Raw genomic sequence first — 25,704 nt, 5'->3', positions numbered from 1 at the left:
CACACACAGTCAGAAGTCAGGCCAGGGGCGCGTATGTGTGTGTGCGAGTGTATTATTGTAGTGTCGGGCCTGGCCGTCAACGGTGCTTATGAAAGGAGTTTAGTTTAGGGAAGTATAAAGGATGGTCAGCCTAAGGAGTCAAGTTAGGGTTTTAAGGGGGTAGGTTAAAGAGTAGATCAGAAGACCATTTTTATGTTAGAGGTCAATTAAGAAAGAAGCTAAAGGGCACATCCGACTATAAAAGTAGGGCCTAATTCAGTGGTTCTCAACTGGTGGGTCAGGACCCAAAAGTGGGTCGTGGAGTCGTTTCCAGTGGGTCGCGAAAGTTTGCCTGAGGTCCAAACTGCACAATTTTTTAGAAAGAAAAATCTCATTAGTTGAAAAATATCCAAAATTTGGGTCGCGAGTTGGTGGTGGGTCCTGAGGCTAGACTAGTTGAGAAATACTGGCCCTAAATGAAGAGGAAAAGTGTAGTAGTGAGTTTAAAAGACCAACTAAGAGGACCTGCTTTAGGAGAATATTAGAGTTGGAGAAGGCTACACAAAACCAGTTTCAGGGCCGTATTAGGGGTGAGCAGGAACTCCACCTTGAGAAAAGGCACCAGGTAAGGCTGCGGAGATGACTTGAGCTCAGTCTGCAGCCGGCTGGTGAACTCCTCCGGTTCAATCTTGGCATCCTGTTAGAGAGAGGGGGTAGAGTATATAATTTATGACAGAAGTGAGAGAGTAATAAAAGACAAAAGGGGAACTTGAACACAGCAAGATCTCCCATCATGATGCTGATGATCAACCACTCAACTTCCATCCTGGCACCTCAGGGTGCAGCTCATTAATGTGCAAATGTGTAGGAGGTTAATATTCATGATAGAGCAAGGGTTATTCTTTTTTAGAAAGAGTTTTATGCTGCCACCTACAGGTTTAAAGCATTCAATACAACAACACATTTCAGTGTCCACTTTGATCTACTCGTACGTGAACTGTACAAAAAACACTTGAAAATGAATAATTAAAGGAGGGTTGTCAATCAGATATAATGAGAAAAATTGGCTTTTATTTTATTCTGGCAATTAAAAAGAAGCAGCTGACAAGAGACTTTGTACTTATCAAATTGAGAAGCAAAAAGTGACTTACGACCCTCCGAAAGTTTGTCAAAACATTCTTAAAATGTCTGTTTACCAAGACTGTCTTGTGCAAAACATTCTCATCACACGTGGACAACAGCTTTGATGGGATCGTGTGTGTGATTAATAGATTTTGAGGCTTTTACCAGCAGATCCTGCACCAGACCCTTGACGTTTTTGGAGGTCTCAGGGGACGGAGAATTATGAGACGCCAGCTTGATGAGGGTCGCCAGGAAATTCTTACACTTTTTGACATTCTCTTGCATTTCCTGTAAAAGATAACAAAAAATAGTTATTTACCTTCGATACAAAGTTAAATAGAAAACTGGCAGCCTGAGTTTTTTTAATTGCTCACTCTTTAGACACTTCAGGATCACAGATTTGTATCTGAAGGGCTGGTCAACATTTGAAGAAATTATTATCAATGGTTGTTCTGTTTATGTTGCTATTAGTCTAAGCTGAGTGTGAATGCAGCGTCAGAATCAGATGATAATAAAAAGGTGTATGGTGACATTGTGAAAACAGCCTTGTATCCATGCAGAATCATTTTGATCAGTACTAAAGAAGCTGCCAAGCATCAGTCACAAATCAGATTGAAGTGCAAACTTAGCATGTTGCCCAGTCATTTCTGAAGCCAAATGAGACATGGCACCTTGTCCAATCACGCTACCACTGGCAACAAAGCGTGGCTCCTGAATATAAGAAGATGTGGGGATCTGTGAATGTGATTTTGAATCTACCGGTATGTGCATGTGAGCCGTCATTTATGGCTAAATCTACAAACCTATGTGTCCCTGAATGTGTTCATAAAGGCTCTGTGCGTTTATGTCTCTGTCTGCATGTCCTTGGGTAGCTTTCCACTTGTGAGAATGTATGAGTGCAAACATGTTCGGGCATGTGTGAGACTCTCGGTGCATGGCCAGCTGCGGGAGGCGGTGAGGCTGTGGGTCTGGGGCTGAGCTTGTGACACAGCTAGCCTGCTGGCAGAAGTGACAGTGCCTGCGCCCTTGAGGGTGGAGTGTGGGCTGTGAAGAAGGGAAGAGAGTGTGTGTGTGTGTGTGTGTGTGTGTGTGTGTGTGTGGGGCGGGCAGACCTGGGACACGATAGGACCTCCGGGAGCCGCGGCGATTCCTGTCTGTGGAGGCTGCACGGGCTGGGAGGCGGCCTGGGCCGGGGCCTGGGGGGCCATCACCACAGGGTTCTGCTGTTGAGCCGTCACAGCCACGGCCGGAGCCACAGGGCCCTTCTGGAAGAGCAAGGAAGAGACAGAGAGATAAACAGGACGTGACGCCTCGCTCACAGCAAGGCCACAGAGAACAGGAGGCAGGCGCCACAGCGCTCCTGTCACATCTGGTGTCCTGACTTCAGTGGACATCGCTGAACAGACAAGTCGGAGGAGGGGGAGGTGGTGACAAGCTAGAGGCTGGGAAAGACGAGAGGCCATCAAAGATTTTCTTCACAGTCACCTACCTGACAAGGCACAGCTCCTATCAAGGCCTGTTACTGGTCATGCCACCAAGTGTATATGCTCTAATGATGAAATGTGAGGGGATGAATGACTAGAAAATATCGCACATCTAGAACACAAATTTTACTTCACAGATGAGTAGCCATCAGTGGTTTCTCACTCTAAAGCTCTCATCACCTCTCTGAAATCTCTCCAGGCCCGTTCACACTTGGCAATAAAATACATATTATGTGATGTAATCATAAACGGACAGCTCTAAATGCAGACGTGAATGCACCCAAAAATTATATGTGTGACGCAACTATCTTCACAAAGGTCTGCATTAAAACAAGAAAACGTTTAAACTCAGGGGAAAGTTGTTGGGAGTCTGAAAAACAACAAACTGCCACATTGATCCTGTTTTAAAACACAATTATGAAGTTCAACATATTTACACACGACATTTTTAAACTCATAGTAGGATCTGATCAGCTTTACTTTCACATGCAATGTACTTTCAAAAAGGTAACTGAAATCTAAAAGGGTTATTCTGCAGAAAATAATTTTGGAATGGATTTTCTGAGCTGTTTGGTACAACACCTTTTCCCTAACTTGTCAAAAACTTAAGGTGTGGAAAACGGGTGTTAGTTTTATTAGCCCCACCCCAGATTCTACAACTTTGTTTGAAACCTACGGTGTATCTTCTGAACAATCATTAACTCACACTTAGCCCGTTTCCCCACTGGTCTGCACTCACACTGCTCCAGGACTAACTGGGCCTTAGCACGGTGATGTACATAACGTTGTAATACAACAAATGCATGGCTTTACATGATCAGGAAGCGTGCTTAAGTTCACAAGACAGGTGGACTAAGACAATAAGTCACAACAGATTGGTTCTCAGAATTCATTTTCAAGGAAAATGCATAAGAAAGGAAACTAAAGGTAAAAGTTAACCAAGTAAGGCATGTTGCTCACTGGGCGGAGTGCAGGACAAGAGGAGGAGGAGGAGGAAGAGGAGGAGGTCTGGAGGGCGGGGCTGGAAGGAGTTGGAGAGGCAGCCGGTACCATCTTGGCCGGGGTCAAAGAACACTGCCGGGAGGTCTGAGGGGTCACAGGAGACTGCAGGAAAGAAAGAGCGCAACACAGACAGGCAGAGAGAAGAAAAAGAGGAAAAGGGAAACAAGAGAGCGTATAGATATCATAAGCTGTGGATGAGGAAAGGAGGGACGTGGGGATAAAGGAATACAAGGCACCTCAAAAGATAGAAAGCTAGACAAACAGTACAGGTGAGTCCAGACTGGTTATTTAGGTGAAAGAATGAGCGGAAGAAGAAATAAATGAAGGGCAGAGGAAAGACCAGAACAGCATCAGAGGAAGAAAAAAAGCAGACGTGTGCGTTCTAGATGATTGCAGAAAGGTCATGGAAGCAGGGAAGAAGAAAAAATAAAAAAGGTGTTTCGGTGTCCCCCCCTTTATTTGCAATGACCTTTGAGCCGGTCATTGACAAGGAGGACATTTGTGGCACAGAGATTATACATAAAAGTAGAGTTTGAAACCCACAACACCAATCACACTTTATGCTCAAAATAAGTTACTTTAGTGTGGCAGTAGTGCGGAAATACTGCAGCAAAGTTTTTGTGTGGCTAAAAAAGATCGACACTGTGAATAAGAAGTCGTGTTGACTTCAGGGCTTTTTATCGTAACATAAAATGGAGACGGTCAAAAAAGCTACCGTAAAACATAATTCATTTAATTTAGCTTACATCCACCATGCATTCATTTCAATAATCAGATGGAGCCTGAGCTAACTGTTAGCTACACTTTGGTGAAAAGGTGAAAAACAAAGCTCTTCTGCTATTTGGAATATTTTTCAAATTCAGGAGAGAACATTCAAAAAACATGCACAATGTGTGTGCTCATGATGAATTAACGCTGGCTCTTTTGTAATATGAAATAACAAAGTGTAAGGTCTTTTACCTGCGTTTTGTAAAGTGTCTTGAGATAACATTTGTCATGAATTGGCGCTATATAAATAAAGATTGATTGATTGACGACATCTATGCAAACTTAAATACGCACGTCGCTGGTTTTCCTCACATCTCACATGACATTTTTGATGAGTCTGCTATGTTTATCTGCATTTTAATGGCACCAGAGAAAGTGAGATGATTTCCCAGTTAGTGCCAAGCGCCAGGATACCACAATGATGCCCAGTGGTGCATCACAAACTCATATCCAGAAACACATGAGTACAAAACAAGCGCACACACGCTGATACACACTTCCAGGCGGATGTCTTGACGTTGGGCCAAGACAACCCTAGAGGGCCTCTGCCCCGACCTCTGGCACACAGCCGTTCATTCACAAACAGACAAAAGCATTCACACACCGACAGCAGAGGGAACAGGCACACATTCAAGCACATGATTATCTGCATTTGTCTTGCAACCAAATGAACACACACAAACAGACCCTCAGCAGTGTCGAGGATGGGAAAAAGAGACAAAGAAGTCGAAAAGAAAAAGTAGGATAAAGAGAGGAGGAGGGAGTTGCCCCTCAACTAAAAAGTTTTGTAGGATGCAAAAAAAAAAAAAAAAGATGTACTGAGGATTTTGGGGGAAGTGGGTGTATGAGTAAAGAGGGGATCAGGGGTAGAAGTGGGGGTAAAAGGGGGTTGGTGAGAGCCACAGGGTGCATCCCTCCGCAAGCTATGCCTCTCTTCTTCTCACTGTCTCTGCCTCTCACACACACAGACAAGCACACCCAAACGCACTGAAGAGCCAAAGCCTTGTTAGCTTTTTAAAATAATCAGGCAGTTGGATGATGAATGATTTAACAGGTATGGAAGGAAGGAAGCTCAGGATGCCTTCCGTTTGTCCCCTCGGGGTCGTAGGAAGAGTGACAGGCCGACAGAGGGGTTGAGCTCAGGGAATAAACACCATTCCCTTTCATTTCTCGCTACTGCTTTCCTGTCGAGAAGGCGACGCCGCAGCCCGCTAATTTGTCATCAGCTGTGACGTTGAGAGGTGATGACAATCTGCAAGTCTCTTTTGAGAGGGGTTCACATCAGTATGGATACAGGTTGGCTGGCTATGTCGCTGTGAAGCAAGTGGGCTACTTTTCAGGCGGGAGGAAAGAGTGATTATGGACCGTTGATTTATACCTGCCATGGAAGTATAACTGAGAAGATGATTATTTCTTAAGTAATCTCAGTTCTCAGATGTGTCTTGTGGTCTCTGACAGCTCAGTTGAAGATGTAGCAACACTGCCTGAGAATGTAAAACGAGCAGAATATCAGTAACTAGTGACAGGCTGCTGCTTTCTGATGGGTTTACTAAACACCAGTAGAGCACATTTATAGAGTACACACTCCTTTAAATGCTGATTGTTTTAGACACATCTGTGTTTCCTGGACATGTATAGCCATGTTTAATACATCCAATGCAACGCTATTTGAAACTGTGCTTTTATTCATGCAGACTTTTTTAGTTTTTTTTTACTAATTCTGTTTCAACGTCTTACTGTCTTTCTCTAAATGAATTCAAAAGCAAGTAGAAACAATGAAGTGTTTCTGAAATAAATAAAAAAAGAAATGTAATGCTGCCCTCTAGTGTCAATGTTATGTCCTCACAGTAAGTGACGCTTAATGAGCAAGTGCCTCAACTCTTAAAGGGGCCGGACAAAGAGTGTGGTGGATAGTTGTTAACCTTTGTGAGAAAGAAGGCTTTTCTAAAAAAACGACTTTCTGTCTCATGAAGTTCTAATTGTTTTTGGCAGAGCATCACCTGAAAAGATGGCTGCAGTAAACACTTAAAAAACAACTTATTGTGTTACTTATTTCAAAGTATGTTTTTCCTGAGCTTGAGTTCATTGAGCGTTTTCCTTGTCTGCTGAGTGAATTTCAATACTCAAGATCAAATTCATTCTAAGGACAGAGAAAACATTTTTTAATTCAATTTCTTGTATTTCCAAAATGTGACGTCATGTGTTCTGAGGCCAATAAGGAAAAGTTACAGATGGTTTATGTCAGGATTTGCTCGTTTAGTTTTTTGTTTTCCTTTTTATGTTTATATGTTCCATGTTTCCTGTTTTATTTTGTAGTTCTTTAAACAGTATTCACTTCCTGCCAGTGATGCGTTCGGTTTTATGATTTTGAGAATCCAAAAAGATCATTGTTGGTATCTCTCTGTGGTTTAGGGCTGATTGTTTTTATTTCCCCTTTCACGACGGCCGCTGCTGTCCATCTTTTGATGTCTGACCTGGTGCATTGTATTGTGGGAAACAGTACACAAGGGAGACTGGTCTGATGCATACTATACATTTTGTTGTAGAATTTTCCCTGAATCAGTGCAAAATCCGGGCATTTTTTAGCACTCTGCAGGTATCACATTTGGTAGCTTACTGCATACCGCGTTTTGGCCAGATCAGTATAATAATAATAATAATAATAATAATAATAATAATAATAATAATAAATTAGACTTTTATAATGCTTTTCTAAAAACCCTAAAGCTGCCTAACGGAATAACCAAAAAAACAAAACGAAGAAAACAATACAACAAAGAAATATTGTAAAGGGAGGAGGATGAGAGTTGAGATTGTTAGTGGTTGTAGGTGATGTTGAAGAAGTGAGTTTTTAGGGATTTCTGGAAGGAAGCGAGTGGGGGGGGGGGGGGGGGGGGTCTCTGATGTTTTTAGGGAGTGAGTTCCAGGGTGGGAGAAGGCAATGGAGAAGACTCGTCCCACCAGGACCCATGGTTTGTCCTGCAGGGGGGACGTGAGGTTTGAGTCAGCAGACCTGAGAGTGTACCGGTGTCACTACCTTCCTTGTGTCACTGAGCTTCTAGTGAGGATTTCTCTGTGACTTTGTGATTTGATGTCGGACATTGTTTGAGTTTGACATTTGAACACAGAAAACAGTAAGCTTTCATTTTTGTCTTCTTGTTGTATTAAATACTTTTTGGTTAGTCAGCCGTTGGGTCCTCTTTCTTTCTTTGAACCCTAATTGTGACACTTTAAGATGCCCAATGCAGAATACAGAGTAGAGTCTAGACCTGCTCTTTTTGTAAAGTGTCAGATAAAATCTGATGGATTGGTTAATTGATTGAATCTGTTTTCCTCGAATTACAGAGAAGCAATGAAAAAAATAACTATCCATTAATCTCATTATTTAAAGCAATTAAGCTCCAAAGGTGTGGATCGAGCAGCAGAATCTGAAGTTTCCCCATGAATGATGTATCCACAGGTGATAATAAGCAAATTCCAATGAATGATTCAGTGGCTGGTTAAATTTTGATGAGAGGACCCCATGGAGTCATTAAGGAGCCTTGAGACATTCATTCACCCATTAATCTCAGTTTAATCTATACGTAAAATAATCAGGACTATTCACGGAATATAATTACAGTTTAACATATTAATCAGCAGCCAATTAGGGTCTGGAGCTCAACTGTTATCTTAATGAGGACTGTGTGTACCCACACATAATGAGAGCACAAATTCTACAATTGAATCAGCCGGGCTGCTGTTAACGAAGGTCAGCGGCTGTTTAAATGAAATCCTCCAGAGCACAAAGGACTGAAGCGTGCAGGAAATGTGTCTGAACAACCTGAGATGTGTGTTCCCAGGTGCTCTCATCGTCAGATCAGAGGTTGATGCTCTTTGTAGAAAAGTAAGAGAACCAGGAAGTGGTGCTGTTCGGTAAGTAGAAGCTGATTGCACAAATAAAGAAGTATAAATTGATCGTCTGAAAACTGATTGATTGATTTGGTTTGCACTTTATCAAACCCCCTTGTGATCACCATCTTCTGCATATAACTGATCCTAACTATTTGAAGTTAAAGGCAGCAAATCTGTGGCAGGAGAATCAGGTCTTAGTTCAGTTACTTTGTCAAAGAGAAATGTGCAGTTTTTCATCTCTTTCAATCTGAGTAAGGTTTGTAATTGTGTCTCTACTTAGAAGAAGTACAAAATGTGTTTTTCTTACGGCACTAGCCTTTGATGTAGTTGGCGGCTGAGGAGATCTACAGGCTATTTCAGCTTTAGTCCCCACCTGCATCAAAAATACACTACGAACAACAACAACAAAAAAACCTATGAGTTAAGATGCTCTTATCAAAGTTGAATTATACAGTGTTTCAGTGTTTCAGCTAAGCTGAAGCCAAGGCTGAATACATCCTGATACATGCAGGCACTGTGGGCACAGTCGTGTGAACAGTGGAGCTCCGCTTCTTCAGGTAACATGATAAATGTGATGCTCTGTTCTATCATTTACTGTATGTTGTTTGGAGTGGATTTGGTTAAACAGATTAGAGCTTTTTGGAACCACGTCACTCTTCAAAACACCCCAAAAAAAACATTTTTTAAAGGACATTCATGGGTACTCTGCCCCCCCTCTTATTAGTTTGAGAATGTGACTGGTCAAGCCCTGTATCTGTCTCCAGCCCTGTTATGTGAGTGGTCTGGTCTACAGGTGATCGTTTTGTGTGTATCTACTTTTAAGATGATTTGTTTTCATTCATGATTTTTCAATAATTTAACTTCCATATCTTAACTGTTGAAGTAAACTTTGTGGTGTGTTTTTGAGAACACTTTGGTCTGTCAAAGGCCCTTCATTTTTATAATGCTGGTAGTTCAATTCATACCATTTTTTGAACAGCAGCAGCTGGTGTTAATATAATGAATGAGAGAAGAATAGAATACAATAAGTTCATTAATGGAGCTGTGAGATTAGTCTACAGCTTTTGCCCTGCAGCCGATTCACTGACAGATCTAACGACTTGAACCCTCTCTTTCCCAGTGTATGTGAATAATGTTTCTATGGTTACAAACATGTATGCGTGTATAAGAACATGTATTGGGGATGTATGGCCTGTGTTCTTTTTTGTTACATTGTATTGACAGAGAACTTTTAACAGGATCAACGTCTCTAATGTTCGCATGAGTCATGATAAATACGGGGTCCAGCAGATTTATTTTTGTATGTGTTTTTGTTTCTATTTCCGGGGTACGTTTTCGGTTTCTTTGATATGTGCATGTTTTATATTTCTGTCATTTTCAAATGGTTTCTTTTTCTTTTTTTTCGTTCATGTAGATGTTTTGTTAATCTTGAAAATTTTAATAAAATATTTGATCACAAAACAAACAACACAACATGTTAAATCAAGATACAACACGCGTTTTCAAAATAAAACAGCATTCTTTTTCATTTCTGTATTCGACCTGATTTCAGCACCAGGAGCTGTCCATAATCCTTAAGAATCTCACGAATCTGCTGTCCTAAAAAAGAACTCTTCTTCTTTTACTTTTCTTAAGTTAAGAAAACTGTGCTTGTTTCAGCTTTCTTAAAAATCTTTTCTTCAGAAAGCCGTCTTTAATATGCCATTTTGAAAAGCAGGCCATGATCCCACTCCTAGATCTTAATTAATGAGTATCTCCAACTAAGAAAAATCACATTAAAACATTCACAATTGTTTCCCTTTGACCTGGAGGAAGTGCCTGAGCTGTAGCTCTTGGCTGATGGTTAAAATGGACAAAAGTGCTGCAACTTAAAAGCAGTACAGAAAAGAAGGGATCGACATTTATTCTCCCTCCAGTGATTATATTCTTTTACAGTATGAAGACGTTAAAAGACAACCCTCGCTAATCTACCCAGGACATCTACAGTGAAATAACGTGTGGAAGTTTTGTGATGCAAAAAAAAAGAATATTCTGTAGTGTATCTTTAAAAATCCAAACCATGACATTTAATGAGTCAGGAATAAAAATGAATCTGACTTGGATGGAAACAAATAATTTATTAGGGAGAAGGAGTCGTAATATTATGGGATATTACACTTTAAAGGATATACAGTAGTTTAAGAGCTTTCTCTTTGCTAATCAAAAAAAGGTGTCATGTGCATTACTGACTCAACAACAAGGTAAGACCTTTCTTAGTGCAAATCCACACAATCAGAGCTAACTCATCATTTTTATGATTCCCAGATATCATATGAATGTACCTCATACTGACATTATTTAGTTGACTTAATTCATACTAATCCATACTTGTGATGTTTTTATAGCAGTAAGTGAATAAAGGTTAAACCTTTTTTTCATCATGAGATTATACAGTGATGAGAAATAACTGACAATAGACCTACAGTATATTAGAGATTGTTTTTTTTAACTTGCTATTTTGGGAGTTCCCCTCAAGCCATTTCATGACACAGTCCTCGTTCAGAAGCTTTTTCATACAACAACCCTTCACTTCTTCCCTTCTCTAAGTTTTAAGAGTTAGAAAAGAAATCAAATAATGAAATTTTAAAGAAATTAAACAGAAAAAAACCTGTGAATTGAACTGAAAAATATTTACCATGACACCAAAGTGGAGATGTCTTTTATGTAAAGAAACATCTGCCTAACCTCTGTCACCTTCTCAGCATCACTACGTGCTGTGTTCATTCTATTGGAAGTGTTTCAGTAGGATCTATTTTGCAGACTCTCTCACCTGTGGCGTTGTTACTCTGAAGGTTGCTCCTGTCGTGGGAGTGGCAGGGCGCGGAGAGATGTTGTTCTGGGCCTGAGCCTGAGCCTGAGCTTGAGCCAAAGCCTGCTGAGGAACCATCACCAGCTGGCCCAACTCGGTGCGTACCAACACCATCCCTGTACAATCCCAAAGAACATCACAAGAGGGAACAACACAACCTGTTAGTGACTGAATGGTACTTAAAGGAGTTAGCACATAACCACAGAGCATCACTGTAAGAGAATAAAAACCATCTTTTACACACAAACACTCTTTTCAAACTCTTTTCCTTTTATTAACTTGATTTGTTTATATTTGATCTAATGATTTGGAATTGTTTTATTGTCCTCAACACTTTGACAACACTGTGTAACTGACATTCATGCTAATAAAGAATATTAAACTCGGAGCTTTGTATTTAAATAAGTCTAAACCAGCAGCCGGATTAAATATCAACCAGCCCATTAGGATGTCATTGCAAATAGTAAATTTCAGTTATTTTAGTGGCAAAGCAACCCAAAGAAAAGATCGGGGAAAATGTTACACACAGAAAGTCAATGAGTTCAATGAGTTCAATTAGTTTGACTACTTGTTTCTGATTGGCTGGAAGATGTTTATAAAAAATAAAAGTTGCACCGTTTTACATCAGTGCATGAAAATAAAAATCAACATTGCGTGCATGAATTAAAACTAGCATGAGTAAAATTACCAACAAGTTTCATGATAATAAAAAAAAAAAGATGCCTGCTAAGATAGAAGATTAAGAGAGCTGTGTGTAGCAGGTGGCCACGTGGGAACTGATATTTTTAGTGGGAAACACAATCGACTTCTTGTACTTAATTTGAGCCACATTTCATGTTTATATTGGAAGTAATATGATGATTTTTGATGGTTTTCATGATATATAGTATGATCAGAACAATCAAGATCTCTAATTATCCCCGGATGAGAAAAAAATGAACTAATTTCCTTTATCTGTCAACACTGTTTTCTCAAAATGAAATAAATTAAAATCTTAAGTGACATCATTTCTTGAGCATCTCCAGCTTCAACTGAACTGACAACACAGAGTGAAGAACAACAGGTAGACTTTTCCTGGGCAGCAGTTATGTCACTCAAAAAGTGAAATTTTTCTGAAAAAGAGAAACTGAAGTATAAGAACGTGCAACCAGTTTCATAAGAGTTAATAAATTCTGTTTAAAAAAATCACAAATTAACATGAAAATAATTGGCCCACTTTGAGGAGTGATTAGGTGCAAATGTGACTGCACATTAGTAATAATATTCAGCCAAGAACCTTTAGTGAGTACCTCTCACTTATTTCACATCAGTTGGGATTCAAAGTCATTGTGACAAGTATGCCTTTTTGGTATAACAAGACCCAAAAATGTAATTTTTATGTTTAAAATTATTTTCGTCGTGCAACGACTGCTGTCGTTTGATTTGTTCCTGCACACATTGAGGGACTCTTGATGCAACTGCTGCATTCAAACTATAGCAGTCTTTACATACAGTATTATAGTAAGCGTTATGAAACTTCAGTGGCAGTCTGTTTTGCATATGAAAAACTTGTGACAGCCTGAATGGATGTGCTACTTCTTTGTTAACTGTGTATGGTGCGTGAATCCTTTTGTGGGAAACATTTCTGCATGACATTGTTGGAGAGAGCCCTGTCTGCTTGTGACAGGGAATCCATGAACTCAAGTGTCACAGCAAGGCGTCTTTACACAGCTCTCCTCCTATGAGCATTACAAAGTGTATCTCTTATAGAGACATAGTGTACAGATAGATGTCATTGACTCAACTACAATACAAACATAATGCAAGATTTGTCTTTTTTTTATTAAAATGTATTACACAGATGTGGTATTAGTGTTGTGTTATTGTACTGTAATGGATGCTTGGTGTAAATGGTATAATTTGCATGCCTTACTGGGCACATCATTACACTGCTGTGTAGTGTGTTTGATTTCCCATGGGGCCACAAACTCACCACTAAAAAGCACATATTCTCAACAGGTATATTTTTCTTCAGCATCAGGCACCAAACAGTATGGTCTGTGGATAGCGTTCCAAACATATTAACATGTGGTCGGAAAACTGAGACATCACACACACACACACACACACACACACACACACACAACTTCCTCATAGTCAAGAGATTCAAACAGACTCTGGACACAGGCCTTAGGTACAGGTATTATAACACGGCTGTAAACAGCACCTCCTCGCCTCAATCCTTCCCCCTTCTGCCAAACCTTACCCGGCGGGATGGTAAACCCAGGGGGCAGCTGAATGGTCGTCTGCTGCTGAGGCGGTCTGACAATCAGCTGTGGGGCTACAATCCTCTGAGGTGTTGCGAGTCCAGGACGGGGTTGAGACTGTGCGGAGGTGGCCACGGCGGGTGTCGGGGAGGGGGCTGTGGGTCTGACCATGCTGATGGCGGCAGTGGTCACTGATACAGAACTTGTCGCCACCCCTGCTGTTACACAGGTGGTGGCCGCTGTGGGAGAGTTCAGAGGCTGAGTTATTGTTGTGGTGGTCATTGTTGTTGTTGTTGCTGCTGCTGTTGTTGTTATGGCAACAGAAGGTGTGGTAGATACAGTGTTTATTGTAGAACTGACAGACTGGCTTGACATTACAATTTTGGACTCTGTTTTGGAAGGCTGTGAATCTGTGAGGGTTTTGCTATCCTGTGAAGCTGAAGATGTGGTGGATGCTGTGCGGGCAGCCTGCTGGACCAAGGCCGACACACTGGTACCGTTTCCATTCTGGGCAATGCTCGCCACAATGTGACTTGGGAGTCTATGCAAAGCGATAGTGGGAGTCCCCCGGTCCAAGGCAATAGCAGACTGACCTACGGGGAGGCTCGGGTTAGTCACGGTGAAAGTGGAAGTGTTAATAGAGGATGTCACAAGACGAGTAGAGTTTGTTGCATCCACACAGCTGACGTCTTCTGCCGCTGCGCTGCTGCTGCTGCTGCTGCTGCTGCTGGTCCTCCGCGTCGTCACAGCGGCTCCGTTCAAACTCTTCAACCGAGCAGAAGCGCTCCTCCGCGGCGTGGTTATGCGCTTCCTCGGTGGGTTCGCCTCCGTGGACGTCTCACCTGTGCCGGGAGAAGAAGCCTTACACCCCCGACTGCTGGATGTGTTGCTGATGCTGCCAGCAGGCGTAGCTGCCAAAGTTGACAGCCCAGATGCGGTCAGTGTTGTGATGGATGCTCCATGTGAAGTGGCGTTCACACCGGCGGCGGGCGAAGTGGAGGAAGGCGGGTCAAAAGAGCCCGGGGTGCAGCCCGGAGAAGGAGACGTGACAGTTTTACCCGGGCTAACATCTTTAGAGTTTATCTTATCCTGGCGCGTCTCAGTTTTATTCCGCCGTCCTTGTTGTTGTTGTTGTTCTAGTGTTGAGGTGCCCACTGGAGCTGGTAGCGTTTTTCCTAAGTGATGGTTAGCGGGGGGCACGGAGCCAGCGCCTCCGTTTTCCTCTGTTTTACCTGCAGGCTTGTTTTGGTCTGCAAGCTGAGACTCCAACGAACCCACCAGGTCGCTCACCGCCTTTTCATCCACCTCTGAAAAGAGCATATCTTCCAGGGGGTCGGAGGCGCCCGCCATCTCTAATCACAGATAGCGCTTGTATTTCATTACAGTGCGCATGCGTGTTACTAGGCATTGTGGGAATGAATCTTACGTCATGAAATGGGGGGGGGGGGGGGGCTAAGTACAATGTAGTGAAAATACAATCTAGGATTTTCTCAAATTCTTAAGTTTGATGTGTCAAAAATGAATAGTGCCACAAATCTACGTCTATTTCTGTTTAATTGTAATAATAATAATTCCACTTCCCATCTGCACAGCTGTCCCAAAAGTCAGCTTCTAGTTGGACACTTTAATGATCACCTCAATTACTGAAATAGCACCTTTAATTTAATTTTTGCACTGCCTGTTATTTAATGTCTGTTTTTTGATAATCTTGCACAATCTGCTTTTTAAACATTGCTGTAAATACAGTATATAAACAACACATCTTCAGAAGGTCAACACTTTTTTATTCTTATTTTTTTTATATTCAGGTCTAATTACAGATTTTTCCCTCAACTGTTTAAAGGTTCTTGTTTAAATTTCACATATATTTTTTTATCCCTGCATGTTATGTACATTTCTTGTATAAGTCTATTTTTAATTGCACAGTTTAAGTTTGATTCATCTAGGGGTATTCTTTAAATCTTTTTTCAGGTTAATATATATGTATGGGGGGGGGGCGCGCGTCGGTTTTGTGGTCAATTTGTAACAAATGTTTCATGTCATGTTCGTCTTTGTAACTTGCTACTGGATGCTTTGAATTTCCCTCGGGATCAATAAAGTATCTATCTATCTATCTATCTATCTTTCTATCTATCTATAATCTATCTATTATTTGATAGTATGGGGGGGAAGGTGGCGACAAGCCAGCCTAGGTTGATATCATAGAATAAATAGAATAAGCGCACTGTGAGTAGACTGTTATTTTCCTTTCTTTTTAAATCATAGTAAAAATGGAAAAATAAAACATGCCCCCTTGAGATTACTGGATTTATAATGCCTTTTACATTCATCAAAGGACAGATGTAAGAGGGAAAGGAGGCAACTTCAGGGGGAACAAGCATAGACTGTAAATATCGGGAACAAGCAGGTAGGTTATTGGATACGTGCTTTTACTAAAACTCGTTTTGTAGCTTTTAGCGATGTTTGAATTTTATAAAATCATCAACAGATGAGAATTAGTCTTTTGACTAACTCTGGCATATTAACAAAAATGTTTATCAATATACAATGTCCCTGTAAAATAAAAGTAAAAAAAAAAAAAACGAGACACGGAAATTCTCCCGGCATGTTGCATATATATATATATATATATATATATATATATATATATATATATATTTATATATTTATGTATTTATATATTTATTGATGCATTTATTTAATTATTATTATTCATTTATACATTATTGTATGCATTTCTCTCAACATTTATTTATGTATTCATACTTTAGTCATTTTTTGTCCCTCATAGTCAAAAAAAAACAAAAAAACGAGACACGGCCTTTCTCCCGGCATGCTTAGCGGCGGGCAAAGGAAACTGTAATCGGCCATGTCGTGTTAGAGCTCAGTTCAGAAACGAGCGAGTCCGAGTCACACCGTCGTTTACTACTTATCCATGCATTGAAAACCTTTAAACTGCAGCGCTGAAAGCAACACATCCACCCTCTCGTTTGACCGAGGACACATTCAGTGGGATTTCGTTGCGTTATTACAACAAAAAGGGAAAACATGAGCGGAGGAGGAACGCCGTACATCGGCAGCAAAATTAGCCTAATCTCCAAGGCCGAGATCCGCTATGAAGGAATTTTATACACTATTGACACCGAAAACTCGACAGTAGCTCTTGCTAAAGGTGAGTTAAGTAGCACCAAATGTGGCCCTAGTTACTCAGACAGGTTAATAGTGTTGCTTACAAGAGTGGTAAGCAATGTGGGAAACAGATTATAATCGCATGCTAGTTAGCCATGCTAGCTGCTACTTGCTAAGTGGTGCATTAGTTAACACTTTGCGTCCTTTGTTTACCTTGTGTGAGCCAACATTAAATCTGACCTTTATCGCTTAGCACCAAGTGGCCTGTCGTTTTTATACACTGTATCCCTTCCTATTATCAAACATGTTTAATTAAAGGGTTAATTACGATGTTTTGAACAAGTTCTTTAATTCCCCTTTTGGATAGTAACACTCAGATAATTTATTCACTACAGAAAGAGAGATGGGTCTGAAGTAAAGTGTGGGCATATAGCATTGATTTGTTGAATAGAGAAAATAATCATAAAATGAAATCTTAAAACTCGTATTTGGCTCCTTTCCAGGTGTTCTTGTTTATTATAGATACTTTCTAAGAATATTTTCTTCAACACTGACTATACCACGTTGAGCTCAGATTTAGGATATATATATATTTATACAAAAGCCAACACCCACTCCTATCAATAAAAAGACTAATAAGTGTAAAATAAATGAGACATTTTGTGTATTTTCCCAACAGTTCGCTCTTTTGGCACTGAAGACCGGCCCACCGACAGGCCTATTCCACCTCGGGATGAAGTGTTTGAGTACATCATTTTCAGAGGAAGTGATATTAAAGACCTAACAGTATGTGAGCCACCCAAAGCCACTAGCACTCTGCCTCAGGACCCTGCCATTGTTCAAGTAAGTAGATTTGTTTGCAGTCTTGTTGTATCAAAATGCCTAAATATGAAACAAGTTTGTCACATATCTAACTTGTGTTTTGTACTACAGTCATTGGTAGGTGTTTTAAGGCTGTAGGGTTTAATGGATTTTGCTTTGCTGGCTTATTGCCACAGCTAGACACCTGCTGCTTGTTGTGGTTAATTGCAACACCTGTGCTTAACTGTTTGCTGTGAACAGACACTTATTCGCTACTCCCTTCTCTGTAGCAAAGTTATTATCATTAACAAAAACTAAAAAGGTAATAAACCTTATTATTAACCAAACCTAAATGAAAAGTGAGACAATAAGACACTTATCAGTGCATATCACTCAACTTGACACAGAAAAGGCACAGGTGTATACATACAATTAATTATAGCTTACTAAAGACTCCAAATAAGTCAGAGTACCTAATGCCAGTTTAGTATGTTTGGAAAAGTGTTGTATTTATAGTAAACCATAAAAATTTGATTGAATATGATCTTTGTGACAGGAAGTAATGTGTGGTTTGTTTGATTTCTTATTTGTGTTTTTAGTCATCACTTGGAACCAGCAATTCTGCACCTCCACCACCATTCCAGTCAGCAGGACCCTATGCTCCTCCGTACAGCAGAGCCCCTGTCCAACCATACAGTCAGTTTGGTGTGACACCGCTCGCAGCTCAGCAGTTTGGCTCTGCTGCAACCGGGGGTAAGATGTAGTTTTTAACATGTGTGGGCTAACGGGACAGGGTTTCTCTCCAGCATTTAAAATAATCTAACATATTTCATTCAGAAAACTTTGGACAGCAATGAGTGAATGAGACAGTTTCAGCTGCAGTGATGGCATTACGTTGATGTGGTAGCGGTGCAAAGTAAAGTTTTTCCACTGAGACCGTAGGCGTTGCAGGCAATGGCATCCTTACTGACACTTTTGTCCGAAATTAAAGTATGACATGTGATCTCCTATTGCATGTTCGGTCGGCAGAGGGATCGTTCATTTAAGACGACTCTGATCGCTTGTGTCTGTTAACAGAGACTTGAGATTGTATCCATAAACTTCACGTATAGAGCTGAGTGTTAAGCTTGATTCATACTTCTGTACCAACGCAGAAGCCTACCTACATAGCCTCATGTCCAACTCCTCGAAATGTGATTACGTGTCGAAACGACCTGTGATTGGTCCGCTTGGTAGATTTGTATTTCCTGCAATTAAGGCATTCCTTGTATTGCTGCCATTTTCAAAATTAATTGGAGTATAATGTACTGCTGCTCAATATTTATCAGCTCCAACATGATATGCTAGTTTTCAGTTGCTACGGTTTCCTGTCCAAACAAGTAGAGAATGTGGCTGAAATGGAAACTGGCAGTACAACTAGCATATTAATCACGCTGCCAACTAGTGTTAGTTTGGTGGAGTATTGCAGAGCTTCACAGACACCAACACACGAAGTATGTCGTGTTCACAGCAGTGTAGGCCACTATAGCGTAGATTTGACGCAGACGTATAAATCAGGCTTTACACAGAACAACAACACATTTGTATGTTTAAATGTCCCATCTTTATTCCGCCTCCACACTAAACGTACATGTGCTCCGTCCTTTTCTTCTCTGACTTAAGGGGTGATCTGTTTAATTATTATTTATTTAATACTCGGTGCCCTCAGGTTTTGGCTTCAGCATGAGATGGTCAAGTATAGTAGACAAATACATGCTGATAACAAACTGAGGAATACAAAGTGAAAACTGTATATCATGACAGATGAAGTCAGGATTGAGTCAACAGGTGTTGGAAACAGCTTGACATTGAAAATCTTTTTTAAAGGCCTGAGGATCATTAGAAAAAATAATTTGTCTGAAGTGGACCAACATATTTAAATAAGATTTTTCACAACTGCAATAAAAACTAGAGAATCCCCTCATTACGTTAACATCTGAAAACATGATAATTGAAAGGGGGGAGTCACACTCGGGTAAAGAAGAGCCATTGGTATCAAACTAGTTCTGCTGCTTTCCCGCCTTTGAATATACTTTGATTCATACTTTGCTCTTTTTTGCAGGACGAACCAGTCCCCAGCTGGACTCTTTAAAAAAACCTCCTACCCTGGAGCAGACAGTGCAGGGTCCTTCATCAGCTGCAGCTGCACCACCTGTACCTGTAGGACAGAGGAGTCAGGCTGTAGCCCCTAGACCCATCATCAACACCACTGGCAGCCAGAAGCCCCCAGACCTCCTGGAGCAGAGAAAAGGTAAAGTTTTCTTTTGGGCCTGTTAAGATAGAAGTTGTATGAATCTAAACAGTGTTGAAGAACTCTTTAAACATCCAGGTGCTTCACCATCAATCGCTCATTTATGGAGTGCTTTGTTTTAGTACAACCTGGGTCTAAACATGCTGTCTCTCCCTGCTCAGCTCCTGAGGTTCAAAAGGTGTCTCAGCCAGATCATGAACATGGAGCTGTTGAAAACCGAGATCCCAACAAGCACCAAGCTTCTGGTAAGTACTTTTACACCTTAACTGAAATATATGCATTTATAAAAATTTACATGGCCGCTATTATTTTTGTCATCATTAGCTGTACAGAAGTAGTAAAAATATTACTTAAGTCTTTCTTTTTTTTCTTTTTTTTACAAGTTGTACTGTGATCATATTATTTTCTTTTCCATAGAAAGGGCCCAAAGTTAACATTGTGAATGTTAAAGGAAGTAAAAGTTATTTCCCCTGTGTGTGGACAGAATAGTACAGTCACTTCTCTATTAAGTGCTGCCATAAATATGTTGTAAGGAGAAGACGAGGGCTTGCCATCGGGGTTTTCATGGTTGTTGTTTTTTTGCAAAGGTTAAAAAAACTGCAGCACATGATAAGAAAAGGTACAGGGTGTATTCTGATAAAGATTTGCATCCAGATATCACATTATGAGCTCCTGTTTATTTGCTGAAACCCTTTCTATTGGTGTGGATGGGTTGATAGTAATGCTTCTTCTACTTTCATTTGGGGTAAATATTATCATCCCATAGAGTAAAAAGCTACCCCCTCACTGTCTCAGGTTTTTTGTGTTGTTCCAAAATGTTGCTTGTTGGAGCATCGCTGGATTTCAGTTTTCTCCTTCTATATCTCAGCTGCTGCTCAGTCAATGCGCCGCGGCCGTGGTAGAGGAAACCGGAGCAGAGGCAAGATGAACGTGCGCAGGGATGGCCCCATGAAGTTTGAAGAAGACTTTGACTTTGAGACTGCCAACGCCCTGTTTCACAAAGACGAGATTGACAAAGAGCTTCAGAACAAGCTCAAGCTGAAGGGTATGGCATCAACACACTCGAGTCCTAAAGGGAAAAAATGTCTTTGTTCAGCTTTGATATGGGCTCAAATTGACTCGTTCTCTTGATATACTCTAGAAATATGCTGCATATTGAACACACAAGTGTTCCATTTCTTTCTCACCAGTGCAGGAAATGTCTCACTGGTTCAGTTGGTCACTGGTCATTCACATGAGTGGTGCAGTGTACATCATCCAAAATGTGCTGGTCAATCATGGTTTTAAAAAACAGCCCAGTGTGACAGCTGCAATCATTGGTCTATTTAAGGGGCAAGACTGTGTGAACATTTTTTTTATCACATCACCAGTTAATCCTGAAGATGGTGGGTTTGGAAAAATTGTAACAAGTAAACTCTTTGCACAGCATTGAAGCAGTTAAAATCGTATTTGATGCTTTACCCAGGTTAACACACACACACACACACACACACACACCTGACATAACAGTCTGACTGAGGAGCATTAGAGAATGTCTGATAATGCACTCAATGTATTTCTCACCTTTCCCAAAGCTGTACTGCATCATATTCAGGTTTTTGCCAACTTATGTCAACTCATTGGTATTAGGTGATTCTGTTTTTGTATGTGTGTGTAATTTGTTGCTCTTTTTCCTCCGGCCCTAGATGACAAGCCTGAAAAGGCGCTGAATGGAGAAGAAACTGCTGAGTCAGAAAATCCAGCCAATGAGGGGACCAATGAGGAGGAGGAGGCTGCGATAAACTCATGTTACTACGACAAGACCAAGTCCTTCTTTGATAACCTGTCCTGTGATGATCTGAGGTACTTTAATCACAAGGGGATGTTCTGAATCCAACTGCTGACTCAGAAATATGTATTCAACCTTATTCTAGCTCCAGTAACCCATAAACAAGAGAGTGAATACAGACCTGCAGGTAATGTCAGAATTGAGGCAGGATTTTACTGTTGTGAAAATCTTCAAGGCTGCAGGGATTTGCTTTTCTTGGTTCATATTTATGTATCCATCTGAATGAGATCCTTGTTTGTTATTACTACAGTTAAAAAAAAAACCTTTCTGCATGGGTGTCCATACAAAAGAAAACAAGACATTTCTAATCATACATTAAATAACATCAGGAAAAGTTAAACAAACCAAAATAATAATGAAAATCAAAATGTCACCAGAACAACACATGATTAATAACATTGGTTTATTTGCTTTATCTAACTTAATCCATTGAATATCATTCACATACAAAATTATAGATGCAGACTAAACTAATGTTTTTTATTAATTGTCTCTTTATCACTTTTATAAACAGACCTGCGCAGTGATCAGGGTTATGTGAAACGCATGTCTGGTGTCATAACTGTGTGTATATAAGCTGTGAATGAAAGTGTGTAGGTTTTATAGTGTAAATGTTTCTTATGTACTGGACCAGACAGAATGCAAGTCTCTCTCCCACCATGAGTCATGACAGCCTTACATGAGCTGTGCAGGGCCAGACAGGAAACTCTTACACGAGAAATGGATCTTTTTGAGCTCTTGCTTTGAAGCACTAGACCAAACTTGTCCCAGTAATCAATTTGGGACAAAAATAAATCATCACATTGTCACTTTTAGTATTATCCCTCCTCAGCACATGTCTACATGTACTAATGGCAATCACAGACAGCCTAAGGCTGCCAGACTACTTGGAATCAAACTGTTTTATTGACACAAACTAATGGAAATAAAGTGGGTTTAATACAATCAATAAAAGAGTTATTTAAACATGTGAAATGTGTTGCACTGATATCCTGACTAACACTTTGTTTTTTTTAATCTTTTTCAGTAAAGGGGGGGATAGAGGATTTTCACGGTAAGTCCCTTTTTTTTTGTGTCTTTTTTTGTTGTTGTAATTTTGGCTTAATCAGGGTTTTTATTTCTGTTCTTTTTTTAATGGGTGGGCTTGGGGTTTAAATATTCTAGGGGTGTTAACCATTAAATCACACAATGTTCTCTAAAATTGCTCTGTGTGCTGGTCAGGTCGTTGAAACAGGTTTTTCACAACGGTTGTGAAATTACATTTTCGTCTGATTTGATTTTATACTTAAAACACTTGTTGCACAGGATATGTAGTAGAGAAAGTAAAGAGAAAAAATGCCGCTCAGAATCTGGATCCTGATATATTTTGTTTGTATCTGACAGGGAGAGAAGGTCAAACTGGGCAGAAGAGAGGCGAATGAATTCTGAGACTTTCGGCATCCCTCTAAGGCACAGCCGAGGAAGAGGTGGTTATGGTTACCGTGGCCGAGGCTTCATGGGGCCCAGAGGAGGCCGAGGGCGCCCGCTGAGCAGAGGCTCTTTCGGGCCACCTCGGGGCCCTCCACCTGGTTTCCGAGGCGGATTCAGAGGCGGCCGAGGAGGACGGGACTTCTCTGATTTTGAATACAGGGTAAATCTTATCAGCCTCGTGTGCTCATGTCAAAAATAGAAGCATTACTGTGAAGTGTAACACGTAGAGAAAGAAGCACTTCTGAACACAGTTTGTTTTGTTTTTGTTTCCAGAAGGAGAACAAGGTGGCTGCATAGTACAGCTTTGGTGGATCCACAGAATAGAAGCCCTGCATCATGAAATAGTTCCTGTTGAAGAAGGTCTTTGGTTTCAGGATTCGACACAGAATGAAGACATCCTCTCAGTCACCAGCACTAACGTCGTGTGCTTTACTCGAGGGGATGCGAGTGCAGCTCCCTGTCCTCCACTCTGATAAACAGGCTCTTTTTGTTTTCTCTTCTTTGTTTACCCCACTCACACCTGTATATAAATAGCTCTGGAATACCAGTAATCCTGCAATTTGTGCATCAATCAAGTTAATTTCTTCCTGAAAGTGTCTTTGATATTGAAAGCTGAGTGGATCACAGTTCTTGTGATGGATAGCTTTATTTTCTTATTGTCATCGTAGTTCTCAGATTTCATTAGTTTGGTTGATATTTGTTCAGTATTTTTCACTTTGTTAGCAGAAAACTTTTTTTTTGGACATTCATAATTTCACATTGAAAAGGCAAGAGGAACATCCTGAACTGAATATTGTTATGAATGTAAATCTACTTACTGCTCCCCCCCACCTATACACACACACACACACACACACACACACACACACACACACACACACACACACACACACACACACAGCAAAATGTGACTCGCTCAAAAGTTCAAGTTTAGAGTTTCAGAAATGTGCATTCAGAAGATCTGACTGTAACCCTCAAACCTCCTAGATCAGATGAACTCTGTTTTTTTGCTTTACATTTCCAGCTGAACTTCTGATTGAGGTTTTACAGAGTTCACTTTCGAGGTATTTGTTGGCAGTAGATTTTGTTGACTGGGTTTCTAATAAGGGAGAGTTTCCTTGATTTTTGTCTGAGGATGAGGAATATCCATGACTATAAAAGCCTCTAGAAAGCCTTGAGTTAATTCAGACCAAACCTGCAGCCAGGCTGACCTTGAACAAGTTAGATTCGGATTAAAAATGTTTTGCTATTTTGCCAAAAAGGAACTCTTAAACATTTAGTTGAGTTGAAGTCATTCACAGCCCAAAAATACAGGTTTTGATTTTTAGTTGTTGACTTTTCTTTATGTCCAAACAACATGAGCGGTTAGTTAAAGCATTCTGTAAAAGCATTCAGCTTCCTTGAAATTGTCTTACAGTTGTGTCATGTGCATTGTTATTGTTTCCAGTGCAGACCTGAGTACCTGCAGTGATGTCATGATGTTAGCTGAAAAATGGGATTCTTGTAAATGGATTGAAAAATGTCAAAGAAGACGTTCAGTAATAATGAAAAAAGTTCTGCTAGATATCAGCTCACTGGCTTGTTTGTAGCTCCTCTTGTTGCATTGTTGGCGATGTGATTGTTCTCTTGAATCAACACTTACTTTTTTTTTTACTCGTTTGCGATCAAAGGGACTAGAACTGGATGTGGTGCCAGTGTGCTGGATGGAGGGTGAATATTACTTAAGTCTTTTGAGCTCTGATCTGTTATTACTTTAGAGACTTCAGAGTGATTTTATACAACTCTCCCTTTAACGACGCTGACAGAGTATTGAAAGCACTACGAGGTGAAATGGTGAAAAGGTTTCACAGATTGCTCATCACTGCATGATAGCCAGCACCAGGTACCATCACTTTATATGAGCTTTCTTAATAAACCAACAATGCTGAATTGGAGACGAAACTCATGACTGAACTTATAGCTGATGTGTTTTTCATATGTTTGTTACTCCTTCCAGTCACTGGAATTGTAAACCAGAAATTGTTTTCTTGAGAATATCAACAAAATTGAGTTTTTACGTAAAATAAAGAGTTGTACAATATCATGTCTGTGTTGTTTTATTATTTATCTGCATGTATACAGTCATCACAGCTTTCCAAAAACAAATGGAGTAGTGAGCTAAGGGGATTCCCTAACTGCTTTAGAGAGAATATTAACATGTTATGGCGACCCTTCTGTCATATAAACTGATATTTCTAACTTATTTTAGTGAGTGTAAACCTTAATCCAAGTAAATAACTGAAAAGCACATTAGTCATCAGTAGCATTGAGCTAACTCTGCCTACTCAGTCTGTAAACAGTTATTACAGTATGAATGTAATGAGTATGACTGACTATCTTAATTATGAATAAAATTAGACCTTACTCATCAATTTGTATCTTAACTAGACCTTCACTGGAGCTTTCATAGTGAGGGTTAACATAAATGTATTCTTATTTAATAAAGATTACGTTATTGTGATTAGCCTATGTATATCTAATGTGGTGGTCGCTGCCTTTTCTTCCATTATAAGTTCACTGCATGCAAAGCCTTTCATTCTTGAGTAAACAAAAACGTCCGTTATTATTTTATTCAAATAATCAATGACTTCTGAGTGTATGTAAAAGCATGAAGACTTTTTCACATTCATTCATGCATTCATTGAAGTACAAACCCAATCAGATGTAGCCACGTCCTCTAAGGACCAATCACCTTGATGCTGTTGGTAATTAAATTAAGTTTGTTGAATCTGTATCTCCAGTCACCTCCAATCCATTTGATCAGTGTCCAGGTCCAGCTCTTCAGAAGTCCTGGCACAGGTCAA

At 40.2% G+C, this 25,704-nt stretch overlaps 2 protein-coding genes across 5 annotated transcripts in view; one reads left to right on the top strand and one right to left on the bottom strand.

Annotated features, from left to right (window-relative positions):
* Window positions 1–14,763, bottom strand: part of LOC110001239 (transcription initiation factor TFIID subunit 4) — an 86,582-nt gene extending 71,819 nt beyond the window's left edge. For 3 of the 4 annotated variants that reach the window (XR_010665984.1, XM_065953148.1, XM_065953149.1), the window contains exons 1-6: window positions 13,343–14,763; window positions 11,059–11,213; window positions 3,546–3,689; window positions 2,214–2,366; window positions 1,267–1,389; window positions 587–676 (exon numbers count right to left, since the gene is read on the bottom strand). Coding sequence is in view for 3 of the 4 variants with exons in the window: in XM_065953148.1 (XP_065809220.1) it covers window positions 587–676; window positions 1,267–1,389; window positions 2,214–2,366; window positions 3,546–3,689; window positions 11,059–11,213; window positions 13,343–14,693 (2,016 nt within the window). In the remaining variant the exon portion in view is untranslated. The remainder of the gene's footprint in view (window positions 1–586; window positions 677–1,266; window positions 1,390–2,213; window positions 2,367–3,545; window positions 3,690–11,058; window positions 11,214–13,342) is intronic. The other variant, XM_020656872.3, reaches the window with a different exon arrangement.
* Window positions 14,764–16,193: 1,430 nt separating this feature from the next.
* On the top strand, window positions 16,194–24,941 carry lsm14ab (LSM14A mRNA processing body assembly factor b). Its single transcript, XM_020649328.2, has 10 exons — window positions 16,194–16,515; window positions 17,152–17,315; window positions 17,873–18,026; window positions 19,375–19,563; window positions 19,725–19,808; window positions 20,432–20,608; window positions 21,249–21,405; window positions 22,419–22,445; window positions 22,775–23,021; window positions 23,135–24,941. The coding sequence occupies exons 1-10, from the start codon at window positions 16,392–16,394 to the stop codon at window positions 23,156–23,158; spliced, it is 1,347 nt and encodes a 448-aa protein (XP_020504984.1). The 5' UTR covers window positions 16,194–16,391; the 3' UTR covers window positions 23,159–24,941.
* Window positions 24,942–25,704: the final 763 nt, after the last annotated feature.

Source organism: Labrus bergylta, chromosome 3, assembly GCF_963930695.1.
Source record: "Labrus bergylta chromosome 3, fLabBer1.1, whole genome shotgun sequence".
Classification (NCBI taxonomy): Eukaryota; Metazoa; Chordata; class Actinopteri; order Labriformes; family Labridae; genus Labrus; species Labrus bergylta.
This window is presented reverse-complemented; position numbering and strand designations above follow the sequence as displayed.